At 33.7% G+C, this 19,601-nt stretch overlaps 1 protein-coding gene, 1 long non-coding RNA gene and 1 other non-coding gene across 4 annotated transcripts; 1 reads left to right on the forward strand and 2 right to left on the reverse strand.

The window, feature by feature from the left end:
- Window positions 1–4,830: 4,830 nt before the first annotated feature.
- LOC131171671 (small nucleolar RNA snoR8a) lies at window positions 4,831–4,921 on the forward strand. The gene has a single exon (XR_009142329.1). It is a non-coding gene; the product is annotated as a small nucleolar RNA snoR8a (small nucleolar RNA).
- A 2,474-nt stretch (window positions 4,922–7,395) lies between these two features.
- LOC131171301 (uncharacterized) lies at window positions 7,396–8,615 on the reverse strand. Its single transcript, XR_009141935.1, has 2 exons — window positions 7,797–8,615; window positions 7,396–7,664 (listed from the first exon to the last, which is right to left on the reverse strand). It is a non-coding gene; the product is annotated as an uncharacterized LOC131171301 (long non-coding RNA).
- A 1,050-nt stretch (window positions 8,616–9,665) lies between these two features.
- On the reverse strand, window positions 9,666–13,574 carry LOC110669766 (growth-regulating factor 1-like). Of its 2 annotated transcripts, none has more exons than XM_058130918.1 (4): window positions 12,929–13,574; window positions 11,971–12,174; window positions 11,115–11,508; window positions 9,666–10,783 (listed from the first exon to the last, which is right to left on the reverse strand). In XM_058130918.1, exons 1-4 carry the CDS (start codon window positions 13,329–13,331, stop codon window positions 9,946–9,948), a joined length of 1,839 nt encoding a protein of 612 aa, XP_057986901.1. In that variant the 5' UTR covers window positions 13,332–13,574; the 3' UTR covers window positions 9,666–9,945. The 2 variants fall into 2 exon arrangements, with proteins under 2 accessions (XP_057986901.1, XP_057986900.1); XM_058130917.1 differs by having other exon boundaries at window positions 11,947–12,174; window positions 12,929–13,573.
- Window positions 13,575–19,601: the final 6,027 nt, after the last annotated feature.

The following is a 19,601-nucleotide window of genomic DNA, read 5'->3' on the forward strand; positions in this document are numbered from 1 at the left end:
TATGATTGATATTGCTGGGTGCGTGAGTGCTCTAACTTACCTTTTTGCTGTTATGATGTGGATTTATTGCTGGTGTTGCATTTCGCTTTACAGGGTGTATTAGTTTTAGATAGTTATAGAGATTATGGTTAAATTTGATATTTTACTCTCTGAGTCGAACGCTCACTCCTGTTCAATATTTTTCCAGGCCACAGGAGGATATTTTTGATGTTAACCTGCTTTCTCCCTCGCAGGTTATTTATTCATGCTTGTGTAATTCTATAAATTTCTAGAATTTCCGTATGTGTTAGAAATGTTTATTTGATATGGGTCTGTAAACTAAATTATTATTTTGGACCTGCAAACTTAATATTCTATGCATGTTTGATAGATTGGATGAGGGAGCTGAGCTCCCATTTATTTTTATGCTGATGAGTATGTGGAGGGTGAGCTGAGCTCCCCAATTGAGTATTTACTGTGTTTACAGGTCGGGTGAGTCAAAAACTCCCCGTTGGTAGGTCCATTTTATGGCCGGACTCTATCCGGTTGATTTCTTGAAATTGGGCCCAAATGGGCCTTAGAGTTGGGTTAAGTGAATAGTTAGGCTTACTACGGGCCTCGGGGGCTTTAGGCTGGCTCAAGTCCTAGTGCCGGTCCGGCCCATAGGTTGTGTCGTGACAATTTTAATATTAGTTAATTAAAATATGATTTATAGAAGTGTGTTTTGAAACCTTTTTGCAGGTTGGGTAGGTCCTAGGTGTAGAGGAAACTCTACCAGATTTTCGATATAAATTAGGCTGTCTGTTACCTCTTTAGAGTTTTATTTTGACTTAGTACTAATAAATTTATAATTTAATTATTAGGTGATCGATGTCAGCTATTTTTCTCCATCCAGCAATCACAATAGTCCTCGGTGTACTGTGAGTAAAATATTAATTTTAATTATAATTTCGATATTATTATATGTTTAAGCATGCCCATGCATCACTTATAAATATGTATTTATGTAGTTAAATACTAGACACGTTTTATGTTGCATTCATAATTGTTAAAGTGCCATGGATGTTGTTGTGGTAATTTAGAGCAGTGTGCGTGATTTGACATGCGTGTGGTATAGTGTTGGCTATGGACAGGACGGGTAGACACGGCTTGAGATCTTCGCTGAGACTCGTTCTTTCGGGGTAGACACGGCTTGAGTTCTTCGCTAGGATCCTGATTTGGTTTATTAAGCGAAAGTCCGGCTTGAGTTCTTCGCTGGCACAGGTTGGATTAAGAGGGCTGTATAGGGGATTAGCTCCCCCATATGTATTGTTTAACATTATCGGGTGTGTGAGTGCTACAAATTACCTTTTTGATGTGATTTGTATGAAATTTATGACGATATTACATTTCATTCCACACGGTGCATTAACTTTAGATAGTTATAGAGATTATAGTTAAAATTGATATTTTAATCTTTGAGTCGATCATTCACTCTTGTTCACATATTTTTCCAGGCTACAAGAGGAGACATTTCTCACAATAACCTATTCCTTTCCTCGCAGGTTACGAAGAAAATTACTTAACGGTATTATTATTGTCTAAATTTGTAATTTAAAACTCCGCATATATTAGTAGTAGCATTTATTCTGTCAGAGACTACATGAATTTAAGTTTTTGTATTAACAAATAAAAAATTTTTATGAGTTTTGAATAGTTTGTAAATGATGTAACAGGGTTGAGCTGAGTTCCCCTAATTTTAGTTTCGGATAATTGCTGGGTTAAAGTTTACTCGAAATAAAATTATAACAGTTTAATTTAAATTAATTTATTTGCATATTGGGCCTAAATAGTGGGCCTGGTCATGGGTTTGAGAACATTAAGACTTACTATGGGCCTCGGGAGCTTTATGCCTGCCTAAATCCTAGTGCCGGTTCGGTCCATAAGGTCGTGACACCAAATAAGGATTTGTGTCATCATTAACATTTAGGATAATAGAAAAAAATTTCTTAAACTTTACTTATCTTTATATTTAAATTTTAAATTTGATAAAGTTGGACATTAACAAAGAGTTAAGAGTCAAAAATGAACTATTAGTTGATTTTTTCAGAGAATAAGATAATTAAGAGAGGAAAACAAATGATTTTTTTTGTTTTTGTTATTTTTTATTTAAATAAAAAATAAAAAAATATAAATATAGACAGAATAAAAGAAAGAAAATTATGATAAAGTTATAATTTCATTTTGTATATTAAAAAAAACCTTAAAATAAAAAGAGTAACTTTATAATTTTTTATAAAAAGTAACTTTTCACTTTTTTATTATTTTTTAAATTGAAAAAAAAATAAAAAATAAAAAAATATATTATTTTTCCTCTTTTCAAAAAAAAAAAAAAATTTTTTTCTTATTTGTTTCAAGTTATTTTTCTCTCTCTCTTTTTTTTTTTTTTTGTTTTCTACATATCCAAACAAGGATTTGTGTCATCATTATCATTTAGGATAATAGAAAAAAAAAATTCTTAAACTTTACTTATCTTTATATTTATATTCTATTTTTTTAAATAATTACACTTTAAATTGTTAACAACAATATAATTATATCTTAATGTTAATCACATTGCTAAAATTAATAAAATTGTCACATTAGCTATATTAATAATACCTTAAATTAATAGAATTGTCTAAATAAAATTGTTAAATAGCTTTAATGGCTAATGATTTTATTAATTTCTAACTATGTGATTAACGATAAGATACAATTGCACTGTTTTACTAATTCTGGTGCAATGGTTAAAAAAATTATGATACAATTAAATAATAATAAAGTTTGAGATTTTTTTCCATTTCTCTAAATAATTTTTTTTTTAGCTCACCTAAATTATTTTGTTAGAAACTAAAAAATTCAATTTTAATATAACATTTTCGAATCATCAAAACTTAGAAATAATAGTCTCAATCTTTTTTTTTTTTCAAAAAATAGTTTTAGCCTCTCCTGCCTCAGGCCCTCCTCCCCCCTTTTCTTTGATTAAATTACCATAGCCAAATAGCCAGTTAGTCAATCATCAGTTAACGGATTCCTTGTTGTCTCTAGAGCTCAAAGTGAGCTTCTTCACGGTCTGCAGCCATCAAAAAACCTCACCTCATCGTCATCTCCGCTAAGAATTAAATGAGAAGTGGATTCAAATATTTGGGGAAGGAACTTGCAGCATTCGATTCCAGCATCTCCGATATATAAAATCGTTGGCAGGGCCAGAGGATGAGAAGAGAGTGCGGATGCAGAGGTTAGAGTAATTAGTTCAAATAAACTTGGAAGATTGAACTATTTAGAAATGAAATTCAAGGAAATAATATTTTTGTTTGCTATAATTACGATGTTACATTAGAAATAGACAAGTAATTAATGAATTGCCAATGAAACAGACTAAAAGACTGTCGAACCCGTCAAGTACTCAGCTTCATTACAAATAGTTCCAGTTTTTCTCACATCTCTCCCTTTCAATTCATATGGAATCTGAGAAACCCTGACCAAATTATCATCACGAACACTGCAGCAGTTCTTACAGAACAAGTTAAAAATACCCTTTCGCAAACCAGACCCAGCAGCAAGATTTTTAGACAACTTAGCTTTCTTATTAGTGCTCTTAGTGCACTCCTTATAAGCTGCCAAGAAAGGATCATCCTGCTTTCTGAAACTTCTGCTTGAAGAACTTCTGGAAGGAGGCTGAAACGTGCATGGAGGAAGAGGAATTTGGATGTCATGGGCTGAAACCCTAGGGCTTCCGATCGGACATGGAGGTGGTGGAAGCTTTACAAAGTCTTCTTCACTAGGATACCGTTGGATGGCGACCCTGGAGACCCCAGGTTTCTTCTCCCAAGAGAAGGGTACATTTCCTTTTGGGTGAGCCTTTATTTGATTCATGCTGTAGCAAAAAATTTTGGCAAAAGGAGCTTGAGAAACAGAGTGGTGTCATGCTTTATTTAAGAAGGAATTATTAGGGTACTAGGTTTTAAAAGAATTTTAAAAATGGAAAAAAAGAAAGAAGACCAAGTCTCATGTGTCTACATCATGGAAAGGATTGAGAAGTGGGGGAATAGACAAAATGACAAACCCAGAACTTTGACTCGGCATACTTGAGATTTGCATATCGTTAAAATCTTGTACTGCTATATTCTTCTCCAACTTGCCTAGTTGAGATCAAAAGGACTAGTAGTGCCAAATTGCCAATTAATTGGAATTTATTTAGAATAAGATAAAAGAGACCATTTTTTAATTTTAAATTAATAACGTAATTTAAGGTTTAAAATACACGTTTTTAGTTTGAATTTGAATATATTAAAATTGAAATAGCGATATATATATATACATATATATATATAAAAAGAAAAAGACTTGTCAACATTGAATACAAACATCGCAATTTGACACGGTTTTGTTGTTAGTCATACTGATGATATGAAATCATGGTCGAATTATTGGTCGCGGGGTGATGCAGGGCATTGTATAATTTGCCTAGTTATTTTGTCCATTTTTCGCCAAAATTGCAGTTAATGAGTGTGAAATGACAAAATAACCTTGCTTAATGGTGCGAGTGCGACGGGTCTGAATTTAAAACGACGTTACTTCGAAAATTAGCAAGAAATGGCGTCCTCCATGGTCGACGTCTGTGCAATTAGGCTTAGGGTTTTGGCTACCATTCCCTTATTCCTGTCTATTTAAGTGCCGTCGCAGAGAGTCAAGCAGATTTGCTGTCTGTTTCTTCTCCTTCTCTGTAACGTATCTTCCTATTTATATAAGACATGCATTCTTATAAGTTGGGATGTATGCGTAATTTACATGGATACGTGAAGATAGAAAGGGAGAAATAGAAGAGGGTCGCTTGCGATGATTAGAAATGAAATTCTTTGTTCTGAATACTATAGCCATCGCATGACAGACTTGTTTTCACCCATAGAATATGAGCCCCGCTTTCTAATGTCACTGTGTTTTTAGTTTATTTTAGTTAATTAATTGCTTTATTTGTAGATTTTGTTTTCAATTTATCTCATTGATTTGCTGGCTTATTCATGGATCAATAGCAACTCGTATGGATTAATCCGAGTTGAAAATTTTTGCCCTTTGATAACTTTGCTGCTTTGTGCATTTACACGCTGTTTTTGTTTGGACTAATTGATTAAGGTCTTATTCCTGTATTTGAAAGCGTTTTCAATTGATTTTTCTGTAAGACCTAGCAAAATCGGAAAGTGAATTCATATACCGACCCTAAATGCTAAGTTGAATTGAGTTGACATTGATTTGCAAGGCATTACTATTAAATTACTTTGTGTTGAGTCACCTCCTTAAAATTATTTGGTGGTGTTTAAAGCCTTAATTTGATGGAAGAAGCAATTCCGTAGATTGGAGTTACGCACACCTCTACATCATCTGTAATTTTTTTATTCTCTTTTTATTTTATTTTTTAAAATTTCATCTGTTTATAAATTTTCAGATGTTGTTTGTTTTTACTTGCATACACATAATCAACAAATTCTAATAATTCAACACCAAATTTGGGATATAATCTTCCAATTCCGTCCTCAAGAATGACTTTTGTTTTCTGCACGGATTTTCTTTTTCCCTTTTATCATATAGAAGGGATTAAGTGTGTGACTGTGATATAAAACAAATGAAATTGAGCTTACTTTCCTTCCATGACTGAAAATGTGGATTTTAATTTCTTTTATTTCCTGATACAACGTGGTTTCCAACTTTTCAAATACTTCTGGACAAACAAAAGCTGTTCATAAGTATCACTCAGTGTATCCTATGTATTTATCCATACGTTGGAAATAGGGCCATGGTACCAGCAGGAAACCTGGTATCACAATCTGTAGCTTGTAGCAGCAGGAAGAATGTGGACCATGGTGAACATCTGTTAATTTTCATTTGCTTCTATACATTCTTTGTATGTTGTATTTCCATATTGGCAAATTGGCATTGACAAATACCTGTTGCCTGAAGTCCTGATTAGATGATTATGGTTCGTGTATGATCATTATGGATCTATGGATGCTGATATTCTGCAATTACTTGGAAGTTGGAATGTTATCTAATTCTGCTGCATTCAACTGGCCTCGTTGAAGGCTGGACAAGCTTTTGGGCAATTTAAATTTAGCTGAAGATAGAGGTATTAGAAACTTGAAATTGAACTGGAAGTCCAGAGAGGGCTCATGCTGATAGCAATTGCCAATTCGATGTATCTCTGTTGACTGTAGATTAGTTGTATGATATGTACAGGGAAGAAGGTGCACATTATATATTATGAACCCGCTGGCTAGGGAGATGATACAATTTATTGCTTTTCATGTATCTCGTACAATTTGTTAGATATAGAGTTGAATGGTGGTTTATTTGGATGTGAATGACCGTATTTATCTCAAAGTTGGTGTTCCATTTTTCTACAAAAATGAAAGGGTCATTTTCGTGTGCAGGTGTTTTGCATTTCATGGCTTCTTCGTTGCCCTTGAATTGATGATAGTTTCCAATAGCAAGGGGTGACTCAGAGAGCAGGGTAATAGGCCCTACCATCCTTGAAAGTACAAAGCTGGTAATTTTAAGGGGAATCAGAGGTTCTATGGTTTTAAATGTTGGCAAATTCTGCTTCCATGGAAACTCTTTTTCTTGAAAGAAATTTTGTGGCTTCAAAACGTGTTGAACGGAATTCAGGGCTATGATGCTGCTTTGCCAACGAATTCGTTATCTTCTGTAGATGATCAGAAGCAAATTTGAAATAACCAAATTCACTTGTCGAAAAAATTGGTAAAGAGCCTCCCAGAGATACGTATCGTATAAAATTGAAAAATTGTCAACAATTGAGCACAGATACTTATCCTTTATGAAATTGAAAAATTCAATAATTGAGCACAGATAAATAGCATTTATGGCGTATCGCATGCAGGATGCTGCCATTAAATTTTGAATTTCTTTAATTGTTATTGATTTTGATTATCCAGCCTGGCTAGAGTCTACTGTCAGAGTCTTGATCATTATTTATTTGGCTTTGGCTCCTACGGTTCTTTCCGTTATCCGTAGAGTCCGCTACTTGTTTTTCTGACCCTTTCTGGCTTTCTGCTACACCAGAAGAAAAAGGGCAAACTGTTTTCTTTTGTCCTATTGTTCATTACTAAGAATTTTGGCAGGAACCAGCCCATAAATCAACAATCATCTAGGTTTTGCAATTTGCAGAAGCTATACTGCTTTTCTTGATGAATTCAGGATCTGGAGCTTAGCAAAAGATCAGGTTGCAGCAGCTGGAATAAGAATTATCAAGGAATCAAAGCTTCTTTTTTGACAACACCCAGCTTGAAGATTATGGATATCAACATTTCGCAGTGCCATACATATTTGCGTCACAATCAGTATGATGTTGCTGAAAAATCCAACACAAAAATAAGCTGAAACTAGCAGAGTACAAAACCAATTTTCCTTTCTTAGCTTCCAGCAAATCAAATAGTTTTGGCAGCTACAGCACAATCAGAATTCACCTCACCATCAAAGTTAACCCGCAGCATGCTTTCCAACGAAAATGCTGCAGGTGAAGGACTTGTTCTTACAGATACATGCAAATAAAGAAGAAGGAAAAAAAATTCTGAAGTCCATGCTAAGATTCCTCATCGCCAGTCTAAGGAACCTTTTTCCTGGCTAGGGTCTTTTTAATTAGCCTGCCATCACTAACCAAAAGCATACAAAAGATGAACGTATTATCAAATAAAATTATAAAAAAATCTTAAAAACAAACTTATTAAAAACCATACAGATAAAACTCATTCTTCAGAATTTTCTTCAGTTGGTCAAGTAGTTACCAGGCAGGCAATGAGGAAGAATGCACTAAAATTGAGCCAAGCAGGTTGTTGTATAGGCTAGCCCCTTCATTTGACCTGTTGATCTCTGCTCTTCGGCTGCTTCCTGCGCTGCTATTTGAAAGGGAACAAAATGTTGTCTTTTGTAAAACCCCAGTTGGAGATGAACCTTACTGAGGACTCCTGTTCCATCCCTGTGCTAAAAGATTCAGCACTGATGAATTCTTGCGCTCCGAAGCACTGTTATTGGTATTGTGCAAAACCTCCCCAAGTGGACCACCTATCGAAGTTTCCCAAGGGACAGGTATCCAATTTGCTTGCCTTTGGTTTTGTTCGTTGAGAACAATCCCAAGTCCCGTTCCCATTTGTATTGAATCCAAATCACTAGGCAGTCTTAGTGGGGAGCAAGAGATTTTTTCATTGATTGTAGAGGAAGTGGATGACATGAGGTCTGTAGAGGCTATGGGAACTAAAATTGATGACTGGCTTCTGATTCCACATCAAGTTGAGGCGATGAAACATCAGATTGTTCAGATTGGCTTCTAGCCCAATCCTCCGTGAATTGGCGCTGAACACAACGTTGTGAAATATTTTCCCGGTCAGTGAGTTCCTGAGAACGACAAAGTTTCTCCAACCGATTAAAAAATAGGCATTCTGCGAAGGGTTGAGGAGAGAGAGTCAGAGTTGACAAGTCCAAACTCAATTTGTATGCAGGTTGGGGGTGGAGGTCGCCCTCTCGTCCCTACCTCACACTTCAGGGTTCGAGCTGGACTCTCGCTCGGGATAATTTAATTGCTTTTACGCAGCATGTATGGGTTCATGAAGTGGATAATTTTGTGAAGTTATTAATCATTTTTATAAAAAAATTAAAATATAATTTTTGTTATGTATTTCATTAATCATTACTCAATTCATTAAATAAAAAAATTTATTTGCAAAAATATCATAAAATTAGAAGGAAATATATACTCCTCTAAATCTCTCTTTATTTGCATGACACAATTATTAACTTAATTCTTTTTATAATTTAATTTAATTATTGACACATGAATATATTCTAAAAAAATTTATTAACATTGAGTAACATTAATTCATTAACTTTTTTTAGATAGTTGAAGAAATAGGGAATAAACTGACTCTATTAAGTAAATAATATATTTTTAGTCATATAGAATCAGGGCAGATTAATCAAATTGACTCATTAACTTACCTTTGAAAGGGATTTTTTTTTTTTTTTTTACTTCAAGAGTCGTTACAAGAATAAACCATGGAGAATGAATAAAGAGAAGATTCGTCATTTTCAACATGCTGTCACTTCCATGAGAATTCATCCCATTGAATCTTTGGTTGCCCTGAATCTTTTTTTTTTTTTTTACCAGAACGATTAAATTTTATAAATTCCAGGAGGAATTTACTGGACAATCAAAGTTAGAAGAAAGGATATTTTTCAAAGTGGGAAACAATTTTGAGAGGAAGTTCTGGCTTCATATAATACACTGATTTTCTCTGTGCAACTCACACAAATTAGATTAATTTTGCAAATAATGATTGTAGATTAGAGAGCACATTGTTATTTACTGGTAAGTTCAACTAAACTAAACCATATTGTCTATGCATTGGAAGGTTTTCAAAGATTTACACGGTTAGGTTATATTTTGAAGACCTTTACATTCCCTCTAACAAGAAGATTTTTGAGCCTCATATTTTGTTATATCGATGCAAATGCATACCCAATTGTTTGCTAAAAATACAAAGAAAATGATTTAAAGTTTGAAAATGAGCTGAGGAAATCGCAGAAGAGCTGCTGTTTGTGTGCTTCATAACAATAATAATGGAAAACATAAATCAAAATCTCATTCCAAACAATCAGAGTTAGAAAATCAAAACTATAAATCATAGCCATAATTCCACACTGCAAGGTTTAAGAGCCTTCTTCATGGCTAGTACCCCTTTTAATTAGTCTTAACATTTACTAAGCAAAAGCAAATTATCAAATAAATTTTCAAAGAGAAAAAATAAAACAAAAGAAAACAACATACTGATGAAAAACTGAAAACAAATTGTTCCCTCATATGTCAGCACAGACTTAAAAAAGAAGTCGTCTTCATCTAATTCTTCCATCAACCAAAAACTTAATTGGCAGGTCAAGCAGTTACAACTCGGGCAACGAAGAAGAATGCACTAGAGTTGAACCAAGAAGGTCATTGCAAAGACTTGCACCTTCATTGGTTTTGTTGTTCTCTGCTCTTGGGCTGCTTCCCGCACTGCTATTTGAAAGTGAAGCAAATGTAGTCTTCTGCAAGACCCCAGTTGGAGATGAACCTATCTGAGGACTACTGTCCCATCCCTCTGTCATGAGGTTAAGCGCAGATGAACTCTTGCATTCTGAAGCACTACTATTTGTATTGTGCAAAACCTCACCAAGAGGACCACCCATAGAAGTTTCCCAAGAGATTGGTATCCAATTTGCTTGCCTTTGGTTTTGTTCATTGAGAACACTACCAACTCCAAGCCCCATTTGTACTGGATCCAAATCGCGACATAATCTTAATGGGGAGAGAGTCACTTTTTCATTGTTTGGAGAGGAGGTGGAGGACATATAATCTGTATGGGCCATGGGGATTGAAATTGACAATTGGGTTCTATCTGATTGCACATCAAGTTGAGGCCATGAAACTGCAGATTGATCAGATTGGCATTTAGGCCAATCATCCATGAATTGGCGAACAGAATGCTGTGAAACAGTTTCTTGGTCGGTGAGGTCCTGAGACAAACCGAAGTTTCTGCAACTGATCAATGAAGAGCTATTCTGTGAAGGGTTGAGGAGGGAATCAGAGTTGACAAGTCCAAACTCAATTTGCGAGGATTCTTTTGAAACAAAGAAAGGATTTTCTTTGGATTTCAGGTCAATGTTGGATGATAGCATGGACAAGCCAGGTGAATCTTGCAGTCTATCTCTCTCACCCAACTTCTCTTTATCAAGAAACATCCTGCGAAAGAATTTACCAAGTACAGAAACTATGAATTAATAAATAATCAACACCTTGTACCAAGAGAAACAAACAAACAAAGATATGAAAATATCTCTAGATTCCTTATGAATGGAAAAGTCATAGCTCCAGTACCTACATAAAAAGATTTACAAATATGAACACAATTAAATCCTATTAAAAGATGGAAAAACTATTAAGCATTAAAATAACCAAGTCATCATCTGCAGATACTACCAGAAAGCACAGCAAAACAGCAACCAAAATGTGCAAAACATGAACAGAAGTAGAAAAACATGAATCCATAAGGTAAAAACCCTTTTTCTTTTACCTGCTGAGGGGAGTAGCTGCAGAAAGATTAAATGAACTATCTGGCTGCAAGTGTTTTAGCTGCTGCTGCTGCTGCTGTGCAATGGTGAGGCTGTTGGACGAGCCGCCGCTGCTGCCACGGAGACCCGCCACGGCTGCTGACATAGAGGAGGACGAGGCTGTAGGCATCGACTTTGCAGTCATGGTAGATGTAGCAGCGGCGACGGAATGGCCAGATTGGCCTTCCACAGGCTTTCTTGAACGATGGCGGCCCCTGTTCATATGCCGCTCACAATACTTCTGATCGGCAACCGCATCTCTTGAGCACCGCCATTTTTTCCCATCCGTTCTTCGACACCGTCCTGGCTCTGGATCAGTGTTGCTCGAGAACCCCAGATGGAAAGTTCCCCAAGACACTAAAAATTTGCCATCAGAGATGGCACACAAAATAATAATAATTATTATTATATATTAGTACTTTTGGTTTTCCTCTTAACTACAAGTACATGATAGAAGACAGCTAAAAATTGGGGCTTTTCACAGAAACGCCTAAAATGCCAAAAAATGGCATTTTTTTCAAGGACCGGTTACTCAAGCTTAGTGCCAATCTCTACTTAGACTAAAAAAACCAAGCATAGAAAGGAAAAAGGGGGAAAAATGTACTTGGTGTGACATTGTGTTTGAAATTTGAACCACTACAACAGGATCATTACACTCAGAGAGAGAAGCTAAATATAGCAACTTTGCAAATCAAATTAAAAAGAAATTTAAAAATCATTTATAGAAGACAGACATGCAAATCCTATGGGCAAAAAATTTTTCTTTCTAATCCTGGATAAACAGACAAAACTTACATGCATTGGGTCTGAGGAGTCCACCTGAAAAGCTAGAAAACCCAGCAGAATCGAGGGCTTTTCTTATGGGGATGAGCAGATTGGAAGGTATAGGCACATTAGCAGTTATGTATTTGTAGATCAAGGCCTGGTGTTCAAGCTCCATCCACTGAGATGGAGTAAATGGCCCTCTAGCCTCGGTCAAAACCCCATGCATGTTTGCACTATTGAAGCTTCCATAGTTGAACCCTGAAAGACGAAACAAAGAACAAAAAATTATATCAGACAAAGGGATAGGGGGAAAATGTAAAAGCCAAAATTTCAGAGCATACAGGAGCAAACTGGAAATAGAAAAAGGCTATCTTGGTAAAAAGGATAAAAAAGAAATAAAGGGCCTGGCAGGCAACCCAAAGTTATAAGCTTTGTCTGCAAGCATCCAAGGGGCTACAATAATCATGAATTTCTTGTCTTTGATAGAAGATGAAAAATAAGCCAGAGAGGCATAAATGAAAATAAAAGAAAAGGAACAGAAAATCAGGACTCAGAGATTGAGCCTTTTATGTTGTTCTTGCTGCCCCTAATTGCCCTTTCATAAACTTTGCTTCTTTAGTGCACACCGATCTTCTGTGTTTGATTAATTACCAAAACCCATCCCCTAGAAACAGAAAGACACAGATTTTACGGTAGATAAGAAGGAAAATTATCCACTTTTTTCTTTTTGATATGACTCGAAACAAAGACGAGTGCCTTGATTTCCCTGAAAAGACCTCCAACACCAGCAGGAACCAAAGCCCCAAGGAACCAATAACATCCCATCTTTTAATCACACCAGATGTCTAATCTTTTACAACAACCGCGCATCATCATAATCTCCATGTAAAATTTTATTCATGCGGGCTCTTTACTTCCCGAAAGGAAACCAAGATATATCACTATCATGTCCTCAAAAAATGATGCATACCCTAAGAGATAGTTAAAACCTTAGTATTGCTTACTACGGTACCTGTATTTCTATTATAAGCAGAAGAAGTGAGGTGAAAGTAGGGCAATGTGGCATTCTGAGGTATCCTCTCCGCCGAAAGAGCTTCTGATTTGGGACAGGAGAAGCTCAGCATCTGCTGCTGTTGCTGGCCATCGGTGAAGAGAGTAGTAGTAGTAGTAGTAGAAGCAGTGGAAGTATTAGATTTGAGTAAAGTGTTTCTCTGCGGAAGCAGCATTGACTCAGTTTTTGACAGTTTAGAGCTCCTCCAATCATCTTCAATAGTAACAGATCTCTCTTGCTTGAGAAACCCAGATCCGTACCACTTCTGCTTCGTCTCAGGATCTGAAGTAGCAAGAGAAGCAAGACCACTACTACTAGTGTCTGAACCCACCAGCCCCTCCAAACCAACCACCCCAAAATCCATATAGAAAAAAGCCCACCTCAAAAAACTACACCACCTCTACACTGAAGAAATATTCAAGTAGAAGATTAGCAAAAAAGACATCAGCTTGATGAGTAGGCGACAGGAGCATTTTGGGGGATGCTTAAGCCTTAAGAAGCTCAAACTGAAAACGAGTCTGGTTTTTCTAAGTGTGATATCTTGCAAAGGTAAAATAATTGGAGAGAGAGAGAGAGAGAAGGGCTGGGAGGTGACTGACTAGACAAAACTAACAAAGAAAATGTATGTTTTTATGAGCAAAACTCGTGTCGCAAGCAAAAAGGGTTTGTGTCTTTTTTTTTTTTTTCTTCCTTCATTTTTGTTTTAAATTTTGGTCAAATGATTTTTGAAAAGTTAAAGATTTGAAATTACGATAAAATTATTGACAAAGAAGATTATTTACCATATTTATTGCAAAATGACAGAAATTCTAAAGGGTGTAAATGTCATTTCACAAAGATAATTCTTTGTCAACTTACTTTTCATTACGTTTCGTTAAGAGAGGGAAACTGCGAACGAAAGAAAGGTTTGGGTTGCAAAGTGTGCTAGTGGTTTCAATGGGCAATAGAAATGGATCTGTCTCTCTGTCTCTCTCTCTCTCTCTCTCTCTCTCTCTCTCTCATCTTAAAGTTGAAAGGTATTGAGACTCGGGAGCGGTGGGCTGCATGAACAAAGATGCGTTGCCACGTGACTGGGAAGCCACTCAAAATTCTAATTCTACCCTCATCTCTACATGTCTCCCATACCCACCTTATCTTTTCTCTTCTTCTGGCGAAGATCTATAAAAGTATAAACACACCCATTTAAAATATCCTTGTTAATAATTAATATATAATTAAGAAAAATACTATTCTGAGCTACACCCCTTTCTCGAGTATTTCTTCAAGCCATACAATTTCATTTGTTTAATTGTATTCATGTGTCTTTTGCTTTAGTAGTTGGCGGTCAAAGATACTTGGTTTTCTATTCTAATAATTTCTTAATGCATGAGAGAAGCCTAAGTTTATTTCTCCATGCATATTAAAATTCTAGGTTATGGCTGATGGGGATGTAAAGAAATACTAATTATGCAGAAAACATATAGATTAATTGTTACATTAATTTCACGATAAATTTACTGTTGATAAGCTTTTTTTTTAATAAATTTCTTAATTGAAACAGTTATGGAATTTGTCATTTAATAATTAAAAAGAAGATAAAATTTCTTATAGCTGGTATCCACTGTTGTCAACTTGTGGCACTGTGTATTCAATGTCAACAAAGTATATGGGTCCTATTAGTTTCATGTACAGAGTTGTGGCAACCACAAGAAAGGGGAAATAATGCAGGGAGGGGAAAATATATGAATTATTAGATTTAATGTTCTAATTTATGTATTTTTTAACTTTAAATTTAGAAAATTAAAATTATTTTTTTAAATAAAAATATTATTTTATATGCCATTAATTTTTTATTTTAATATTTTTATAATTAAAATTTATTAAATTTAATTTTAAATATTTTTTGAATAATAATATTATACAGACTATATATATATATATAATTGATTTGAATTATAAAATTTACTGGTGGGTCCATGTTTAGACCAAATCACAATACCTTGTATGCATCAAATAAGTGCAACAATAACTACGAATCTACCAGCAACGTCTTCTCGTTTACTCAAGAGATCATAGAAGGAAAAAAAAAAAAAAAAATTCAAAGTTTGTGTCTCCCACAGAGCCACAGAAGCTAAATAGTTTCTCTTCAAACTCCCATTTGAGTCTTGCCCCCATGATGGGAAGCGTGTCTAGTGAAGCAAGCACAGTTCAAAGCTTTTTCACTGAGTAATAAGGACCCCATTTCAGTACAAACGAAGCAGAAAGGGAGAGCCACATTTTTCATATCCATTGATGGTATGTTTAATTATTATTATTATTATTATTATTGAAATTGTCATTAAAATAATATTTATATATGTATACACTATTATTTAATAAAATTTAAAAAATAATTTAAAATTAAATTTAATAAATTTTAATAATAAAAATATTGAAATAATAAAACAGTTTACATATGAAATGATAATTTTTTTTTTAAAGAAACAGTTTTTAACCTCCGATTATAATGTCAAACTGGATTAATTAATATTTCACACACACAGTAAAAGCATTATATAATTTTTGTACGGCTTCAAGCTCATTCTTAGCTTTGATGGACCGTAAGGAGGAGGATGATATAAATAGAGTAACTTATTCATTATTTATCTAAAAGAGAACGAAAACAGTTGAGTTGGGTGGGGTTTATCGTGAATGCTTGACGTGTACATATTGCTATCACTGAGGTGGCTGGATATATTACGCTGGTACGCACCGTTCTAATCACTGGTCATCGGAGCCTTTCTGGTCAACAGGACTGGGTCCTTGCATTACTTCATTAATTAATTCACTCTCTTATGTGTCAAATCTTTAATTTCATTTCATAAAAACAACTCTGAAAATGGTAAATTTTTAACGTTATTAATTGATTTTAACTGCTCCCTCTAATTTTAGTATATCCTTAAATATTTGTAAAGTTCTAATATCAAATGGGATTCAATTAAGAGTGTCAAATAATTTTTTATACAAAGTTAATATTAAAAAAAAAAAAAACTTTCAGCCCATATATTTACTGTATACTGAAAGTAGGCATCAGATTTATGGAATAAATATTAAAAAAAAAAACTAGAATGATTGAAAGATGTATTTGTATACGGACAAAGATGATAGAATCCAAATGGGCCATATCGAATAGATTGTACACGTCCCTATAGTGCCAAGAGTCGAAGGTTAATTGAAAGCGAAAAATTCACTACCATGGAAAAAATGAAATTCGTAGTTCCACAGTGAAATTGCCAGAGAATGTAACTGAGAACCATCTATGCTTCGAATTGATGCAGCAGGGAGACTCAACTTGTATAATAAAGATGCCTTCTCTCTGCAGGTCCTTTTCAAAAATACTAACATGTAATTCTTTTTTTTTTTCTTCAAATATTTAGATTAATTTTAATTTCTTTCATTTTATAAATTATATTTATCACACATGAATTAGTATTATTTAAAATTGAATAAAAAGAAAACGTTATTAATAAGATTTGCATGGAATTGAGGGTTGGAGTTTATAATGAGTAATGGGACCAATAGGAAAAGCGCGTGGTGAAGAGGAGACAACTGGAGGATGATTTTCTTTTTTTTTTTTAATATATATCTCTCTCTCTCTCTCTCCACTCCCTCATCATATCGTCTCGGAATCCCCTCCATACCTGCTTATAGAAGAGAGAGAATGTGTCTGACGTTGACGTGTCACCAGAGGGTGTGGCCAAGACAGAGCCACGCGGGCCCACGAGATGGGCTCAAAGTACTGAGGCTAGTAGTAAGAAGATGATAATGTTTTTGTTGGGCTTAGAGAGAGCGAGAAGTTCGCTTCCCATTTGCCGACAGGCTCACTGGGCCCACAGTAACCCCTTCGGCTTCTTTTAAATTTAACTTGCTTTCTTTTTCTAATGTAAGAGGCCCCACTCTTCCTTTTGATATTTTCAACGTGTGGGGCGCTCTCTCTCTCTCTCTCTCTCTCTCTCTCTCTCTCTCTCTCTCTCATTTGCCCGAGCCCGACCTACCCCCCTGTCCCTTGTAATTTCTCCCCTTTCCTTCCCTCCCTTCCTCTGCCTTTATTATTATTTTTCTTTGAAAAAAAAAAATTATTCGACCACAAAATAATTCATCAGTCCTCTTCACTATTATTAGTATTACTAAAAGCTTCGTTTGAACAAATTATTTATAAAAAAAATTTGAATTTTTATGTAACTATATTATATTTTTATTCATTTAAAAATATTTTTTAATAAAAATAAATTTTAATCCATTTAATTAAATTTTAAAAAATTTTAGACTCTAAACAAGAGATAATTGAGTAAATAGGGAAAAAACCTTTGACATTGTTAGACAACCAACACAATGCCACCCTGTAAATTAAGGGTGTGAGTTCAGAATATGGTTTGAAATTTGTTTATCCACTGAAATTAAATCAAAATTTTGATATAATTTTAATTTAATTATTTATTATTTTAATTTTTATTTAATACAGTTTCAATTCGATCATCAAATTTTGATTTTGATTATAAATTCTGTAAATTGTATATAACCCTATTACAGTCTACGCCCACCTAACATTCCATAAATGGGGAGATGTGATTATAGAAGGTAACAAGTTGAATATTTGTTGTTATTTAATTTGATTGAATTTTATTAAGGTATATTTAAGTAATATAAAATTAATTTTATAATATTGAATTTGAGCATATGTTATTTAAATTTGTTTATATAAATAATTAATTAGATAAAAAATATATTTTATAATAATGTTTATAAAATTTATATATTATATTTTGAAAAAGTATGATTAAATATTTTTTTAATTATTAAAATTTTAAATTATATATTAGTAGTATATGTATATTGTCTATTAACATATATAAAGTTAAAATGTGTTAAATTATTATTTAAGTAATAATAATTAAATTTGGTAAGAGCTTGAGTAATTTGAGATAAATTTTAGTTATATTTAACATTAATAAATTTAACTTTAAATAAAATAATTTTCAGGTGTATCTTATTAGTTTTATTACTAAATATGATTAAATTTATCTAAATTAATTTATTGTTACTAATTACCAATAGATAAAAGGGTAATTTTATTAATAAAATAAAATTTGAGAGAAGATCAATCTATAATTTTTAACATATTTTAAACACTAATTTATAATCTATCAAAATAAAATGGTAAAAGCACAAGATATTTTCCCTTTGAAATGGATAAAGTCCGCCATGAAATGAAATGATTCTTCTGAAGAAGAGAAAATTTGTTTGTGGATCCATTATCCATAATTTCATAAACGTTACCATATATATCATTGACAAGGTGGGTTGCTGGGGTCCCATATAAGCTATTCAGGTAACATTAGAAGTTGCTGATTTCTATAGATTACAAAAAATTTGAATCTCCCATGGGGGAAGATTATTTGAGTTGGAATGTTGTGACCACTTCAAGTATACAATTAATGGTGACTTGAGCATATGTCACCTTTATTCTTGTTTCAAGGCATCAGACACGTACGCCAGGACTTGTCAATTTCTTCTTTTTAATAAAATTTTATCCAATTTTAAATGTAAATTTCATCAAGACACTATAAAAAAGTATGCAACTAAAAATAAAACCAAATAATATGTAAATAATATCAATTTAATATTGGTAGAATTTAAATAAGAGATCTTTTGATTTCAAGGCGTCAGCCTGCATTAATTTTATGACTGAATCACATCATCTCTGCTAAATTTTAATTATGAAAATAACTCCTGACCAATTTATACTATACTTAGATGTAAATCGAGTCAAAGGTTAATTTAAAATTAAAATTAAATTGGTTTAAATTAAATTAAAATTATTTCCATATGTTTCCCTTCTAATATCTTTTAGAAAAAAAAAAAAAAGAGACTTGAATGCAAAACCTGACAATTGCTAATGCAAACATTGATATCTTCTCAAGGCATTGAAGTAGAATAGAGCCTTGAATTAGTTGTTTTAGGTCATGTATATGGAGCTAGCCACCTAGCTACAGCCCTGATCTCACCAAACTCTATAGTCTAGAGCTACTGAAAAAAAAAAACATAAATAAATGCTTAGCCACAGCTATTGTAGTTTCATAGCCAATGTCGGAAGGTATACAAAGAGCAAGCTGCAAGCAAAGACAGCAACGTACTGTACATCAACGCCTGGATGGTCTAACCGAAAACCCTATGTTTGACAGCTCCATTTCTTCGTTTTCCAAAACGTATAATAGTATTAATTAATTAATTTATTTATTAATTAATTAAGAACATTGAAGAAGGAGGGATAAATATTAAAAACTATTTAATTATATTAAATTTTTTATGATTAGAGTATTTTAAATTTAAAGTTAAATTTAATTTTTTTTATATTCTATTCTATTCTAGAAGGGCTAACCAAACATAATAATGAGAGAAGAAGGGAGAGGGAGAAACTAATGCGATAAGTATCCCCAATTGAGGTAATGATGCTCACGTGACTAGCACTAGCTTAGCTTACCTTTTCTTTCTCAAAAAAAGGGGGCTAATTTACTAACCAGTAACTATAGCCATATGCTGCCTACTTGTTGAGTTGCTGACTCAAAAGAAAAGATGAAATTGGTTTTGGTTCCAACAAGAAACAAATTTATAGTCC

Source organism: Hevea brasiliensis, chromosome 12 (assembly GCF_030052815.1).
Source record: "Hevea brasiliensis isolate MT/VB/25A 57/8 chromosome 12, ASM3005281v1, whole genome shotgun sequence".
NCBI lineage: Eukaryota > Viridiplantae > Streptophyta > Magnoliopsida > Malpighiales > Euphorbiaceae > Hevea > Hevea brasiliensis.